The sequence below is a fragment of the Helicoverpa zea genome, chromosome 5 (genome assembly GCF_022581195.2).
Source record: "Helicoverpa zea isolate HzStark_Cry1AcR chromosome 5, ilHelZeax1.1, whole genome shotgun sequence".
NCBI classification, from domain to species: domain Eukaryota; kingdom Metazoa; phylum Arthropoda; class Insecta; order Lepidoptera; family Noctuidae; genus Helicoverpa; species Helicoverpa zea.
Genome location: NC_061456.1, coordinates 7,108,050 through 7,123,514, shown reverse-complemented (window position 1 = coordinate 7,123,514; position 15,465 = coordinate 7,108,050). Strand labels below are relative to the sequence as shown.

The 15,465-nt window shown below is 35.8% G+C and overlaps 2 protein-coding genes across 2 annotated transcripts; both read right to left on the bottom strand.

The window, feature by feature from the left end:
- Nucleotides 1-3,183: 3,183 nt before the first annotated feature.
- LOC124630684 (larval cuticle protein LCP-17-like) lies at nucleotides 3,184-6,621 on the bottom strand. Its single transcript, XM_047164650.1, has 5 exons — nucleotides 6,476-6,621; nucleotides 6,030-6,337; nucleotides 3,783-3,855; nucleotides 3,558-3,647; nucleotides 3,184-3,408 (listed from the first exon to the last, which is right to left on the bottom strand). Exons 1-5 carry the CDS (start codon nucleotides 6,485-6,487, stop codon nucleotides 3,316-3,318), a joined length of 576 nt encoding a protein of 191 aa, XP_047020606.1. The 5' UTR covers nucleotides 6,488-6,621; the 3' UTR covers nucleotides 3,184-3,315.
- Nucleotides 6,622-13,935: 7,314 nt separating this feature from the next.
- LOC124630686 (endocuticle structural glycoprotein SgAbd-8-like) lies at nucleotides 13,936-14,671 on the bottom strand. Its single transcript, XM_047164651.1, has 2 exons — nucleotides 14,645-14,671; nucleotides 13,936-14,456 (listed from the first exon to the last, which is right to left on the bottom strand). Exons 1-2 carry the CDS (start codon nucleotides 14,654-14,656, stop codon nucleotides 14,085-14,087), a joined length of 384 nt encoding a protein of 127 aa, XP_047020607.1. The 5' UTR covers nucleotides 14,657-14,671; the 3' UTR covers nucleotides 13,936-14,084.
- Between the last annotated feature and the right edge of the window lie 794 nt (nucleotides 14,672-15,465).

Here is a 15,465-nt window from a genome sequence, read left to right as displayed (position 1 = left end):
AAGTTATAATGAATGCAGTCAGTTGTCATTTTCAAACAACTTATAACAAAACTAATAAAGTCATTAAAAACCACTATATATAAATATATTTCATTAGTAAACCAAATTGAGTTGATAGAGGAAAAACTCGACTAAAAATAAAGCGCCTGCTAAAGCTATATCAGCAAAGCTTTTGTGAATAATCAAACTGTATTAATTCTGCAGGCATTTAAAAACATGATTTGGAGGAGGTAAAATTATGCAGTATTTTAATTGAATTAGTGGATATAGAGCTGATTAAATGTTGTACTATGAATAGGCTAGTTTCCTAAAAAATAATAATTAGTCCGGCTTGTAGATTGTCCAAAATTAAGCGATACGTATTTTTTCTTTTTTAAATTGGATCAGAACTTATTAAGATATAGCGTATTAAAGTTGAGTGTGACGTCACAAATTGCTACAATTTTCAGGATTCTGCGACGTAACTGCCCCCCACTCCTAATTTTTGAAGCGTTGTGTCTTTGTCATTTTATGTTTGATTAAAATAAGAAAAAATACATATCCGATATTTTTTGATTATCTAAAAAGCGGACTAAATATTATTTCATTATTTCGACCCTGGACACTACCCTATTAAGGAAAATTTAGTATTGGAAAGTGAAAGCTTGCAAGTTAACTATTTAAACTAATAATATCTGCCGACTACTTATATATACCTATTTTAGGACTATGTTTCAAAGATTTTCTCATAGTTGATTCTAACTAACAGTCTAACTGATTTCACATAGTATAAAAAAAATATGCAACAACATGTTCCAATTTTACTGTAGTAATCTAACAGAAGTTTTAAAACTTTCCTCAAGGTTAATCAGAGTAAGCAAGTCATCCGCCAGTTACTGATTTAGTTTCGGCCACACATAAAAGACGAAAATTTATTGTTAACCAATTCGTACTACATATTTTAATATCTAATTTTAAACTGGTTCTCAAATTGACGTCATCGTCAATACATTTATGGCTACCGAAATAAACCAATAGGGTATTTTAAGCAGTGTTCAAATTTTATAACCGGGGTTCATAAAAGATAGTTTCGTTTTCCATGTTTCTTAGTACTACTCTGAAAGAACATCCCTCGTAATTCTCCAGTTTTCAGTTCTCGCAGCACATTGTCTGGGATGTCCTCAATCAGGTGAACAGTTCATCAACCTTCTCCCTTCACATAGTTTCCTCGATAGACATTCTTGTTCCTAACCGTCAGAAACATTTCTATATTATACATAGAGCCTGTAGAACCATTTTTACCCGTATGCAAGCTGTTGTAATAACCCCTGCTTGTATAAGCGTACGTATCATCACCATTCCCATGAGTTTTAATCCACCAATTTTAGGAACCTTCTGCATTCCAAGTTTGGAATGCATCCGTATCGACCGAGCAGATGGCTCTCCTATATTTCTCTTGCTAACTCTTCTGTAAGAGCATTTCTGCAGCTTATTTCGGATGCAGCGTCGCAAGGACATTACCAGTTTACCACTTTTTATATATTTTTCATGTCGCTACTTCCACAGTGAGTTCAAAAACTCCCTTGAACTGCGTTTGATTTATTAAAAACCTTTAACAAAAAGCCACAATGATTAATTACTTGAATAGTGTGAATTGATTTATTTATTAATCAACCTTTTATTTTGAATGCATCTATTCTAACAAATTACCTTGACCGTAAGTCTTAATTATTTACTTTTGATCAAAGATGAGAACATCATTAGTGATACAAAATATTAATTAGTAGACAAATGCACCAGGTGAATGATCTTCTTAATTATGAATATAATTAACACAGATTGTTCACCTCTTAAACTTTCAACTGCATTTATTTCATTCATATTTTTATAATGAATGCATCCCAAACCGCGTGACGTAAAGTAGTGCATTATGTATGAATGCAAATAAATGCTCCAATTTGTTAAATATTGCAGTTCACTGTCCTACTTCTATGCATAGTCAGTTATTTTCATTGCAGCCGTTCTGAGCTACGCTCTTCAATTTAGCTTTAGGTACTTGATTGAATCTGTACCTACATTTATTTTTTATTCACAATAACTTCAAAACTGTCACCTCATAATCTAAATAAAGAGTTTTTTTTCTTTCTAAGGTAAGAAAAATTAGGCAATACCTGAAAACATAAGGCTACTAATGCAAGTATTTACTTTACAGGTTAGTATCGATGCTGTTACTTGTAACACTTTTATGTATCACCTTTTAACATCCTAACTTTCGTAGAAATATACTTAAATAAGCTATTGATTTGGCGGTAAGTTAGAGTTATGTTAAACTGAGATAAACACTCCAGATTTTAAATACACACCTTGATTCTTTTGCGATACTCTTTCTAATAAAACAGTGTTTGTAATAAGTAAAATTAATTTTCAGTAACAAATTGAACCATTATTTTTTTATAAAATAGATTATACAAGATAGTAAATATAATATAATCAAGATAGGCATCAATGAATAGGATGCATAGTTTGCAACAATGTTTTACACGTGTGGTGAAGATTTGCACATTTTCTTGCTATTATTTCCAATAACTTTCTGTTTAGTAGTTTACTTTTACTACTAAATTCAATAAATGTATTCTAGCTGTGTGTTAAAAGCTTGTGGCACATTATAGCAGCACGGCAACAGCACGGCAGCAGCACGGCGTCGCCTCGAATTAAGACTACGGCTAGCTGCCAGCGCGCCAACCACGCGCTGTCCGCACGCCGCCGGCCGCGAGGTGTAACCTTGCTGTCGCTGTACGCATGAGGACCGCTCGCTTGCAGCACGCGGGCGGCGAGTTGAGTTGTGTGGAAGCGGCAAGGACGCTGACTGCTCGCCGTTGGCTTTTTCATATTGACATTACGAAATATATTATAATATACACGATTTAATGCTCTAAATTGAATGACAACTTAAATGCTGGTGTGGAGCCGTGCTGTTGCGGTGCTGCTATAATGTGCCACAAGCTATACCTATAATGTGAAAAGAGAAAATCTATCAGAACGTTATAAGTTTACTATTGTATTTGCACAAAGAGTTTATACAGACTTACTATCAGCAAACAATGCTTTTAATATCACACAGTTTGAGATGGTACAAAGTTAAATGTTGATTTTATATACTCAATTTTCAATCAAGGCTTTTCCATGTAACAAAAACGAAAAAAATATGGCACAGTTCCTTTATTTACTTAAAAATTTTCTACTGCAACAACATCAACATTCTGTTTTTTTTTGTGTTCTGTCCGTAATCAGGTGTTGGGATCGGCAGCAAACACAATTTTGTGGCGTCGAGTCAGTTTAGTTCTTCTTGAGGGAAGCGTGGGCAGCGTTGTAGGCGATGGAGCGGAGGATAGCCTCGGGTACTGGGGGGGCAACGGGGAGGACAGCGCCCTGAAAAAATTAAATGCAATTAGAACCTTCTTAATTCGCATGTTTCTCGCAAACAGTACGTTGTCTGATATTAAAGATCTTACTAATCATGTTTTAACTTTACTTTTTATCCAATGACACAAAATTTATGAAAAATTAGTTGTTATTACCTGGGGCTGGTATCCGTTCTCGTCAGCGGTGTAGACGATCTCAACGGGGGTACCGTCGGGGGCCACGTACCTGTAGGTACCCTGGGACACCTGTAGCAGAAACATAAAATATTAGCACTGAAAATACTGAGATAGTTAAACGTTATATTTCGTGTTCGTAGATGTTTAAGAGAAAACAAAAATGAATATCCATAAAACAACACATAGTATAGAAAGTATACTCACTACGGCGACGGAGTCTCCGACCTGCTTGGTGGTACCGACAGCCTCAGCAACGATGCCGTTGTTGGTCTCGAAGCTGGAAATAAGAACAAAAACTTGGAATTATAACCAATATATGAAATAAACCTTCAATTTCGGTACTGTCGCTATACTTGGTGTCAGCTTGGATCTAGTAGTGGTGGCTCTCGTGATTTACGAGTGTACCTAAAGGTTCAAATCCAGGCAAGTATGTACTGATGTACATATAAGTTCAATGTTTTAATATCGATGCTTCCGGCAACAAATGTCGTAAACGCCATTTTGGCGAAAATGAGTTAAGAATGCAGCCCTACTCAATTTTTGGCGCTGCGTCGTTCTAAAAATGTGAAAAAAAATATTCGTCTAAAAAAATACTTTTACATCCAAAATTTTTACTAGTATAATCAAAATTTTTTAAGAAAAGAGGGTATGTATAACTCATATTGCTTAGAACCGAATAAACGTGCAGGTCGTATAATACAACGTACAAGCAGCTGTCGGTCGTAAAAACATGAAGACATAATTAATGGTAAATACACCCTACAATCATTTTTAAAACGTAAGCTCTGCTGAGAAACAGTTGTCGTAATGTCACTTGGTCTTGGAGAATCTACAATCCACAGATTCACTGTTTATTCACAAAATATTTACATTAATTGAAAAAAAAAAAAAAACTTATATATATATACAACTTAAAACTAATACAGTGCATCAAAAAATTGCTCCTCATCGCTGTCACTGGGTAATGTACCCAAAAGATTGGCGGCATTGCCACGTTGGATGGCAATGCTCAACCTCTGTGCGAAGCCTTTGGGTCCCGGGAAGTGTCAACCAGGCGCTGGGAAATATCCCTGGCAAGAAGGTGGGCGCTCGGACCCCACGGCCCTAGAGTTTCAACCCCAAATGGCTCAAACATGTAATCTATATATATAAAAATGAAACCCGATTTCCGTTGTCAAGACATAACATGAAAACGGCTTGACCGATTTGGCTGAAAATTAGAGGGGAGGTAACTTAGACCAGGGAGAAGGTTTAAGGATACTTTTTGTCACCATCCGGCTACGGGACGCGAGTGAAACCGCGGGAGAAAGCTTATAAGGTTACTATATTTGCGCCGCTTGAGGTTCCCTGCTTGTGCAGCGGCGGAGCCAGCACAACATGCAGTTCCGGGAAGGTGAGATGGCGCAAGAGTGTCGACGCATGTCGCGTCCCACACTAAAGTCCTACCCACCTTCCACGGAAATAGCGACATGCCGTCTGGTCTCTTGCCATCGTCGCGTGCCAAGCCATTTGGTTCGAGTACGGCTGGCACGCCGACGGCAACAAGACCGCGACGGATCACGTCGTTTATGTTGGCATGTCGTGGTATGTGGCCGGCACTCCGGCTGCACGACAGGCCGTGGTGACCGAGGCTGTTGACAGCTTCCCCCCGCAGTGGCAGCAATGAGGAGAGCAGCATGGAGCACCTAGTCGGAGGCAAACGGCGAGTCTGAAGGTGGTGTCATCAAACATGGTGCCTGTGTTTGAGGACACAATTATGTCAATTTGTGTTTTATTTTTTTGCTACAAGTAATGAAAACTCAACTTACAGTCTTAAATTCATTATTTGCTTCAGATATTTCCATGTTTGTTACATACCATCGCATCAGGTCGTGGTGTTTACACTCATTTTTATTTCAGTATATGGTTTTTAAAACCAAACCCAGAACTATTGTATTTAAAAACTGGTGCATACTTCTAACTTCCGTTAGACAAATCGTTCTCCATTGATTTGTTAGTGGTCGTAAATACCAACTTCTTGAATCTTCTGGGGTGTATGTCCAAGCTAACTTTTAAAATAAGGCTTTGACATAAATAGCAATAATATATTATGAAACACCAACGTATTTTACGTATTTCTTGTATAGAACACAATTTTACAACTTTTAAAATTAAAAAGATATAAGCCAAAAACGAAATTATTTTTTGTTTTTCGTTGATTACCAAAAGTGCTATTTTGGTGTTTACGACCTTTGTTGTCGGAAGCATCGATATGTTAACATTGGACCACTAATCAATGCAAAGTAAAACATCATGAGAAACCTAGGCTTCAACGTCTGAAATTGCCAATGCTCTTCACAGCCTGGGTATTGATTAATGTACATTCCTTCTACGTATATGATGCAAGAAGCCCAATAGTAAAACAGTAAGAAGCTGATGATCTATCAGGAAAGTAAATTGATTAGTACTTACAAGTATTTGTAACCGTCAGGGCTGACGTCATTCTCGGAGCGGAGGATGGCGGCCTCAGCATCCTGGTAGGGCTTATTGACAACGGTCTTGGCAGCGGAGTAGACGGCGTTGGCGGCCTGGACGGGAGCGGCGACGGGGGCTAGCACTGGGCCGGCGGCGGAGGCCACGGCCTTAGCGGAGACAACAACGGGAGCTGCCGCGGGAGCTTCGTAGGTCTTGTAGTTGTTGTATTTTTGGAAGCCAGAGACTCCGAAGGGTCCTGAGCCATAGCTGGCGGCGCTGGCAGCAGCCACGCACAGAGCAAGTACCTACAAAATAAATAAAAGATAGTTAATTACTCAGTTACATACTTTCTTTGCTGATAAATTGTACTCTTTAAATGAAAGTAGAGAAGTCTCCAAAATATAGGAGAAATTCTTAATGATATAATATTAAAATTATCTCACCAAGAATTTCATTTTTGCTGAGATCTGTACGAATGTCAGAAACAAACAGGTACCTTCCCATAAAAATTTTATCCTTTTATATAAAAATAGAGGTTCACAAAAAACCGCGCCTAGCTTCTAAGGGTATTGACACGCGAGAGTAACCTTGGATTATACATAAATTTCTCGATGTCAACCGGAATATCATTAAGACTGGATCTATTATCAAATCGTTTAAATATAGGAGACAATTATTTAATAACCAAACAATATTACCTTCGCATATTTTATGCTAAGTTAGTGGTTCTGTATGATGTTAAAATATAAGTTAGTGATAATTAAGGTTAAAATAAAGATTTACTGCCTGCCACCTATACCCAGCGGTAACTTTTTGCATGAGTAACGTTTATTTGAAACTGTACCGATGGTGAGGGATACAGCTATTGTAACACGTCTTAACTAATTTTCCAAGTACAATTGTTTGTGGGTTGAGATGCAAATGAGATAAGGAAAAGTATGGACCCTCATTATGTAATGCATTCTGTAGACGGCTATAGGTCTCATATAAAAAAAAAAAACATATTTATCGATGCTTAGGTAATGCTGCCAGCTTTTTGAGCACGCTACCAGCCGACAGCGATGGGGATGAATTTTTTGATGCCTTTTAGTTTTAGTTTTTTAGTTTAGTTAATAGAATAGTTTTTTAAAGTAAAATGTACATATGGTTGAAAATACATAAATATTTATCTAGGTGCAGTCAGTATTAAGTACAGTAGAAAACAGCAAGCAATGGTACTTATCTACTAGTACATAGCAATGGTCTTTTAGTTAGAAGATCCCTGGAACTTTTTATGGTGACAGCGAGATAGATCACTACCGCACGGCAGTAGCATACAGTAGAGTTGCATGCTATTATGTTCTGCATTGTGCATACTTATCTATATTACATTATAAAGCTGAAGAGTTTTGTTTGTTTGTTTGTTGAGCGCTAATTCATCAAATACTGGCCTGATTTTTTTTATTGTTGGTGTGCCTACTTTTTAGGAAGACTACATGTATATTGCCCCTATTTAGCTGTGCGAGAAGAAGTTATCACGGGTCGTAGATGAAACCGCTGGCGGAAGCTAGTTTAAACATTTTATTTTTTTAACCTTTATTTACGACTTTAGACTTCACACAACGTGCATATTGAAAATGCAAAGCAAGCGATGCGGCTGTCTGTCTTTTACATTTTTCCGGCAGTTGATTTGGTGATTCTTTTGTTTTAGGAACATTGTTTTAAAGCAAAAACAAAATTACTCCTTCAAGCCAATTAAAGATGTTTGCAAGCAACAGAGTCATAGGTAATGATTTTACTGATTCTTTTTTTATATAAATAAAAAATAGTTCAAATTATTTTAGCATGTTTGGTGCCAATAGGTAGGTATAAACTACTTGTCTTGAAAAATAATCCGCGAATTCAGTTGAGTTTAATGAGTCCTTTCCTTTGAAATTCCTATTGTTTCAATGTGTATGTCCTTTATTACTCATATTTCATTTACAGTCGTTATGCTTTAAAATGGTGCTTTAAAACGACAAGGTGACATAGGTAGCTTCCGTAGCAGAAGTTCCATCTACATACATGTTCTTATAAGTAGTTATTGGTATGCTTAAAAAATAATATTAATTTACAACAATATTCATGTAAAATACAATGTACGAGTAGGTACCTAACGCTTATTAAAATAAAGATAAAGATTAAAATAAATAAAGTAAAGATCTGACTGACTCAAATATCACATCACATCTCACCTCACCTCATACGGTCCTTTTAACAAAGGAGGTTTTTGGATTTCCAAGAGGAACATGATATTTAAACTAGTGTCATACTTATTATTTTTTTTTAACTAGTGTCATACCTAGTAGTCTTTATGCATAGCTTCTTGTAGAATATGAATTAAAAGATTTATTTCCCTATTTGTTTCCTAAACTAAAGAAAAGAAGAAAAACGTATAATGATTTACACAAATAGTTTACCGACGTACTTAAGTATGTTTTGCATCATATTAATATTGCATTCCATTGCTACCTACGTAATGCCTAGACTAAAATAAATGTAGGTAAATAAGGCATTGTGTTTTATGTCAACTGTTGGATCTTCATACGGATCCACTCATGTTTGAATAAAATCTATTTACATATTCAATTGTTTTTGTACATCCTTAAAGTAAGGCCTTGAATTAAAATGTTGTTGTTTACTTGACCCAAGATTATTGTGTAGTAGAATACTAACTTATTAATCAAAAATTTAATTTATTTGTAAGGAAATGTAACGAATTGTGAATATTATTATTTTCTTTGTTCAAATTAGTTACCAATTAAAAATTTTCACGTGGGATACCACACCCACTATAGATGTGTGAATTAGATAAGCTATAAATTAGATGGATCCTAGTTAACCTTGTAGATAACACGCCACACTCTGGAAACGTGGCATCCGAACGCACAGATCGAACGAGGGCCTCTACAAAACTAGTTTGAATCTTCTAAATGTCAACGAGTATTATTACCACCACCTCGGGTCACCACGACTGACCCATGCCATCTGCAGCCCACAAATCACGCAATACTTTTATTACACACAAAGATGTGAATGTTTGCACTGTGCAAATTCTATCCATTAGCACCCTTGTCATTGCTGGTTGTTGCCTTGAAGTTAATTGATATTTTCTGGCTTTAAGTTTACGTGTGCTTTATTCAGTGTGACTGGATGAAGTAGGAATTACATAGACACTGCAACAGTTTGATACGTATTACATAATCGAGAAAAATACAAAAGGTATACATAGTAGCTATGCCTACATTCCTTTTAAATTACGTGTATTACGTACGATTTACTGTAATAATTAGTAGGTATGGTTTATCTACTCTAAATTCAATTAGGTACACTTAGGAGGACAGGCTTGGTTGTTTTTATAGTGACACAGCATTTTTACAATAAAGGTATGTATAACAACGTCTGATATAGTTGCTGACACATCATAACTTTTAACTATTATTAAATAATTTATTTTTGATATTAACCTTTGTTCAACAAGTTTCAGGGGTGAATATCCTCATTAAAGAATCACGATTATTCCAGTCGTCTAATAATCTGTTGAAATATATGTTTGTGGTACATCAAATTGAATATTTGAATAAATTAAACTAGTATAATTTACTAAAATTAATATCCTTATATTATTACCATAAAAGTGTCTGAACACTAATGAAAATAAAAAAAAACAAAGTTCACCAAAAGTGTTCTACTGATATAAAAATTAATTTATTACTCGTCTTATCTCATGACCAAAAATGGATCTGAAGAGTAGGAAAAATATTCATACGTTATATTTATGAACCTACTAGCCGTTTTCCCGCGGTTTCACCCACGTTCCGAGGGAGCTACTACCGGCACCGACCGTTGGAACTAAGCGTAGCGGGATAAAATATAGGAAGAGTGTAGCTTTTCAACAGTCGAAGAATTTTTCAAATCGGTGAAGTAGTTTCGGAATCTTTGGGGTAGAAACAAAAAAAAATATCATCATTAGGTATATTAGTATAGAAGAACCTATATAATCCTCTCTACGTGCGCATCAAGGAAATCAAACAACACATCCTTAACACAGTCACTTAAAGTACGATGGTATCAGTAACATCTTTGCCTACGCATCATAAAGTACCTTCATCCACATCACTGCCTGAGTCATTCCACCGTCGAGAAAGTTCGCGACACTTCCAGGAAATACAACGGAAATGCAAGAATGCAGTACATGAGACATGAACCGCACCTTGACCTGGAAGCCAGCAGACGAATCCGACGTGCTCCCCTCCCCCCTCCTCCCCACTGTTATTAATAGACATGGAGAACTAAATCACTAATGGAGGTGCCATAAAGGAAAATGGCCTAAGAAAGTAGCGCGTCAAAATGCGGGTGAGCGGGGGACGAGGAACGCTACTATTTTCGCCCTTACATGCCTTACATACTTTCTTCTTTTTCTTTTCATCATTTTTTGTAATATCAAAAATTATTGACAGATGTCTTAATGAACGAGTGAACCAACTACGCGTCCGGGACGCGTCGTTAGTTCACTCGTAACTCGTTTTGGTCATGTCCACCGTACGGATTTGACCTAGATGAAAGCGCCTAACCTACCTGAATTATGGCATCTTCACTCGTCTTTTTTTACTCCGTAATAATAGATAATTACCACACTTAACCTTTTACCTTTCTAGGTGATCAGTACAAACGCCTCCGCTTTGTAATAATGCTCGAAGCTACGCGTTGATATGTGGTGGGTTAAACACGTAATTGTATGGTATCTCTAATAGTACGGTTACCGTCGCCAATTGGTATCGCTCTTTGAGTACCCATACAATGCAAACTTTTAGTCGGCCGATAGCTTGTTTGGGTTTATAAATTAGTATGAAGATGGAAGGTCGTGCTCATACTACAAAGATCTAGTATTTTGCTGTATCGGATCGACTGAAAACTTTGATGTGAGTCTAGATTTTCTCGAAAAAAATGTTTGCCCACCATCGGATCAAATGGGTGTACTATGCCAAATCGAATAACAAATAATCGAATATCAATTGATCGACCACTATAAATCGAAATTCTAAATACTCGAACATTCATAATATCGAATGGTTATTAAATCGAACATTCAATACATCGCGCAGTCTATACATCGAGTGTTCAAAATATCGAATGTTCGTTTGATCGAGCGTTAAATGCATCGTATATTCATCCTATCGAAAAATTTATATTTTTTATGAATACAAGAAAAACTCAACATTTATGAATAAATCATATTTTAATGTAGTTTTTATTATTATTTAACATTTTTTCTATCGCATTATCATCCCTTTTGCCTCTTTTTTGTAAAGTAGGTCTTCCCAATTCCGCGTTTGCCTTTTCAATTCACACAAAATTTTAAAATGTACCTTTAAAAGATAAGAATTAAAGATTAAAATGTGATTTATTAGTAAATTTTGAGTTTTTCTTGTATTCATAAAAAATAAGGATTTTTCGATAGGATGAATATGTTTTGCATTTAACGCTCGATCAAACGAACATTCGATATTTTGAACACTCGATGTATAGACTGCGCGATGTATTGAATGTTCGATTTAATAACCATTCGATAAGTATTATGAATGTTCGAGTATTTAGAATTTCGATTTATAGTGGTCGATAAATTGATATTCGATTATTTGTTATTCGATTTGGCATAGTACACCCGGATCAAATGTCGGTCGACTGTTTAGTTTGCAGTTCGCGGGTACGAAGAACCAATGGCCTTTAATTAAAGAAGACTAGCTGTTACAGTTTGGCAATATGGCGTTATTGTTCTAAAATTAATTTGAATGAAACTTAGGATGAAAAAGAAATTAATTATTTTTTAAATGTCATATTCAACCCTGGGCGTTTAAAGAAATATCAGGTGGTATATACATAGTATGTATATGACTACATAACTAGAAAACTGTTATTTTACTGTAGATGAATTCAAAAGATTGTTGTAAGCTTAATAGAAAGCTATAATCATATAAATAATACGAGGATCGATAGACATGTAATATGAAATATAGACATGTTACGAAACAACTACACAATAACTAGTAGAAGTCGTTTTCTCTTTGCCTTTTACAATGAATACAATGATTGACGCCTATAAACTGTTGAGTCATCCTTTGAGAAGACATGCTGACAGTACTTAGATAAAAATCCCTTTGACAAATAAAGGTGATATCTGCATGCTATGATACTACAAATAGAATATAGAATAGTGAAGATATTAAATATTTAAATTTAAATCAACGCCATCTTCATATTGCCTTTAATATTAGAATGAATATCCAGTGGCGAACCTTAAATGACAAAGGTGAGATGAGATCGATCTTTAAAATTTAAATCAATTCATACACTAGACTGTTCTGTTGTCTATCGCTAGATGGAGCTGATAAAAATCAATTAATATGCTGTTTATATTACCGTATAATATGTAGGTATATATGTAAAAAGATAGTGCCACTGAAAGCCTCTCTTATTTTAATAAATAATAGAGTAGAACATGGAAGGTAGTGGACAACATAGTAGGTATAAATGTTTTTCGACCAAGGCATGGAAATGAGAATTATACTGCCATGCATTTCGCTTTCATAGTTAGGAACCGTGAAGCTGAAGGTTCTAAAGAGGTTCTACATACATATATACACACCTATATATGTCACCAATCGCTTTTCTAACAGGCCTTTCAGCAAAAACCTTCAGGAATTTAAAGTTCAAGTAGTCATGGAAGACTAATGAAAATCAATTACAGAGTTAAAGTTCTGTAAAATATTTTCTGGACGAAAGATTATTACATTTACATTCTCACGCAAAATTAAACGGCTTGTGGAATTCCAATTAAAATTGTTAAACTCGTCAAACAACAAAACTTACTTTCTTTAAGAATCAATAATAAAATCCGTGAAAAAATTAAGGTCGCATCCTTGACTATTCCTCAACGCATATTTATTTACATTTATTATCAAGTTATTTTTGATGGTGTAAACTTTACATATTTGTTTAATTTCATCACTATTCTATAAATACTAATAACGAAATACAGTAAGGTGTGTTTGTCGTCAAAGATTTCCATGGAGTTTTTGAAATTCAGTTTGACTGAACTACAAATCGTTTACCTACATAGGACGTGCGTAACGTATCTTTAATCGTTATCCAATAATTATTAGATAACGGCGCCGACAATTTAATGGCAACTATTTCGCAAATTCAAAAATTAAGTACCCTTTAAACTACGCACATCACAGGCGCACGTTTAATATTGTAATTAGTATATATTATCCGCCGTAATATTGCCTAATAACATTTCAAAACGCGTTAGTCGCAGTTAAAACTTAATTATAAGTTTATTGATACAACACGATGTCAAAACTCTCAGGGTTACTGACGCAGTTAGGGCTCTTTGTAATCATAATACAATGTTTTATCACTATCTCCTTAACCTTTCTATAGGTCAGAAGTCAACATTTGAATGTTAATTATCACGTTGATTACTGCAGCCACAACTAATTATAGATTGTCCCTTTGACACTTATAGGACAATAGTTGAGTACTTCAGTGAGTATAATCAAATGGTTTACTGCTTATCTCGAGTAGTTGTAACTGACGCTTTATTACTTGACGCTTTGTTGAACTTAGAATTACAATAGTAAAAAACTTGTTATGTGTGTCTTCGAATTACTGGATTTTCTTGTTGTTGTTAGATAAGGTCAGTTTACTTTATCAATCACCGAAATATTTTTCAGGGAACTGTATTAAGTATGTAGGTAAAGTTTAGTGGTTGCTTAGTGCTTTCAATCAGTGGCAGAATTCATAATGTTTATATCCAAAAAGGTAAAGAAAAATACGTTAAATAACGTTTAAATTTTATATTTACATAAGAGCAGTTTATGTACAAAATACAAAGATATAAAATAGAATTTCTAATAGGCGTGTAAGTAAACATTAATAAAGCAATAGAGCTAGTCTATTGCATTATTAAGGGATACTTGATAATTTAAATTACATTGAATAGTGCTTAACCTATTTTCCAAACATGAATTAGTTCTCAGCCTGTGGGGGAGCGGTGGCGAGGTAGGCGAGGGCGCGCTGGATGGCCTCTGGGATCGGAGGAGGGGTGGGGAGGTGGGCACCTTGGGGCTGGAATCCATTTTCGTTGGCGATGTAGGAGAGCTGGATGTTGCCACCTTCCTCGCTGGGGTATGAGAACTGGCCTTCCACCTGGAGAGCGGGCTCCTCAGCGCCGATGTTCTTCAGGGCTCCATTCTCGTTGGCATTAATACCGTTGCCGGTTTCATATGCCCATGAGTAGGAGCCGTCGGGGTTGATTTCGCTCACTTGCTTCACGATGGGGATGGGTTCAGTAAGGGCTTGAGGCGCAGCGAGGGCGACCGCCAAGAAACCGAGGAAGACCTAGAACAAGTTAATCGTAATTAATATTTAGATTTGAACACTGCGCTTAACTTTTAGGGGTGGTTTTAATAACACGTTAATGGAGAAAGTTCTTTCTGGAAATTCCAGTTAGGTACTTTCCACACAACACTATCACGAGACACTTTTTTCGAGTATCCAATAAATGAATGCACTATCACAACACTTACAATGGTTTTCATGTTTGTGTTTGTTTGTCGGTGAAGGCACTAGACAATGTTGATCTAACAGTGTTATCGGTATATATACGGACGGGTCACTATGCCGCCTACCACCTCTGGATGGTATTGCACCATTTGGCACGTCAGAATAAATTCGACAAAATATGTGCGTGCCTTCTGTAGTCAAAGCTCTTGCGTGATATTTGCAGCACCATGTTTAATCGGCCCTCAGTTGATCGTTGCCTTAGGAGTTGATATGACTGTCAACAATTAAACCATAACATCGAGACTAAAAATTCACAAAAATGAACTTTCATTTTCTAGGTATTTTAGGACCTTTAGAATAAATGTTTTAACACATTGCATTTTACTTCTTGGACGTTGATTAGCACATAGTTAAAGCAAAGAGATTCCAAAACTTTCTAGCCGGAAAATGTTTAAAATTATTCAGATGTCATATTTAGTTTTCTTTTTTTATAACTAAAACGTATAATGATTGTTACCCATTGAACTAAAATCAGCCTGAAAACATAAAACACAGCTTTAACACTTAGTCCCCATTTTTCCATAGTTGTGCCAAATCTACATGGACTATTCTCACGGTGTTTTTCCTCCAGACCAATCCTTACAAAATACCTGATCTCGATGCTGTTGTAAACAATAGTTTGTTCATCGGATGTCATGTAACCGTATTAACCAAGTGGTTTAGTGATACATAAATACGAACCAGTTAAAAAACTTGTTCACCGATAAACGAGTAATCTAATACCCATGCTCTGATGACAAAAAAACCCACAAAAAATCGTTACCCATAACGAATATTGTATATC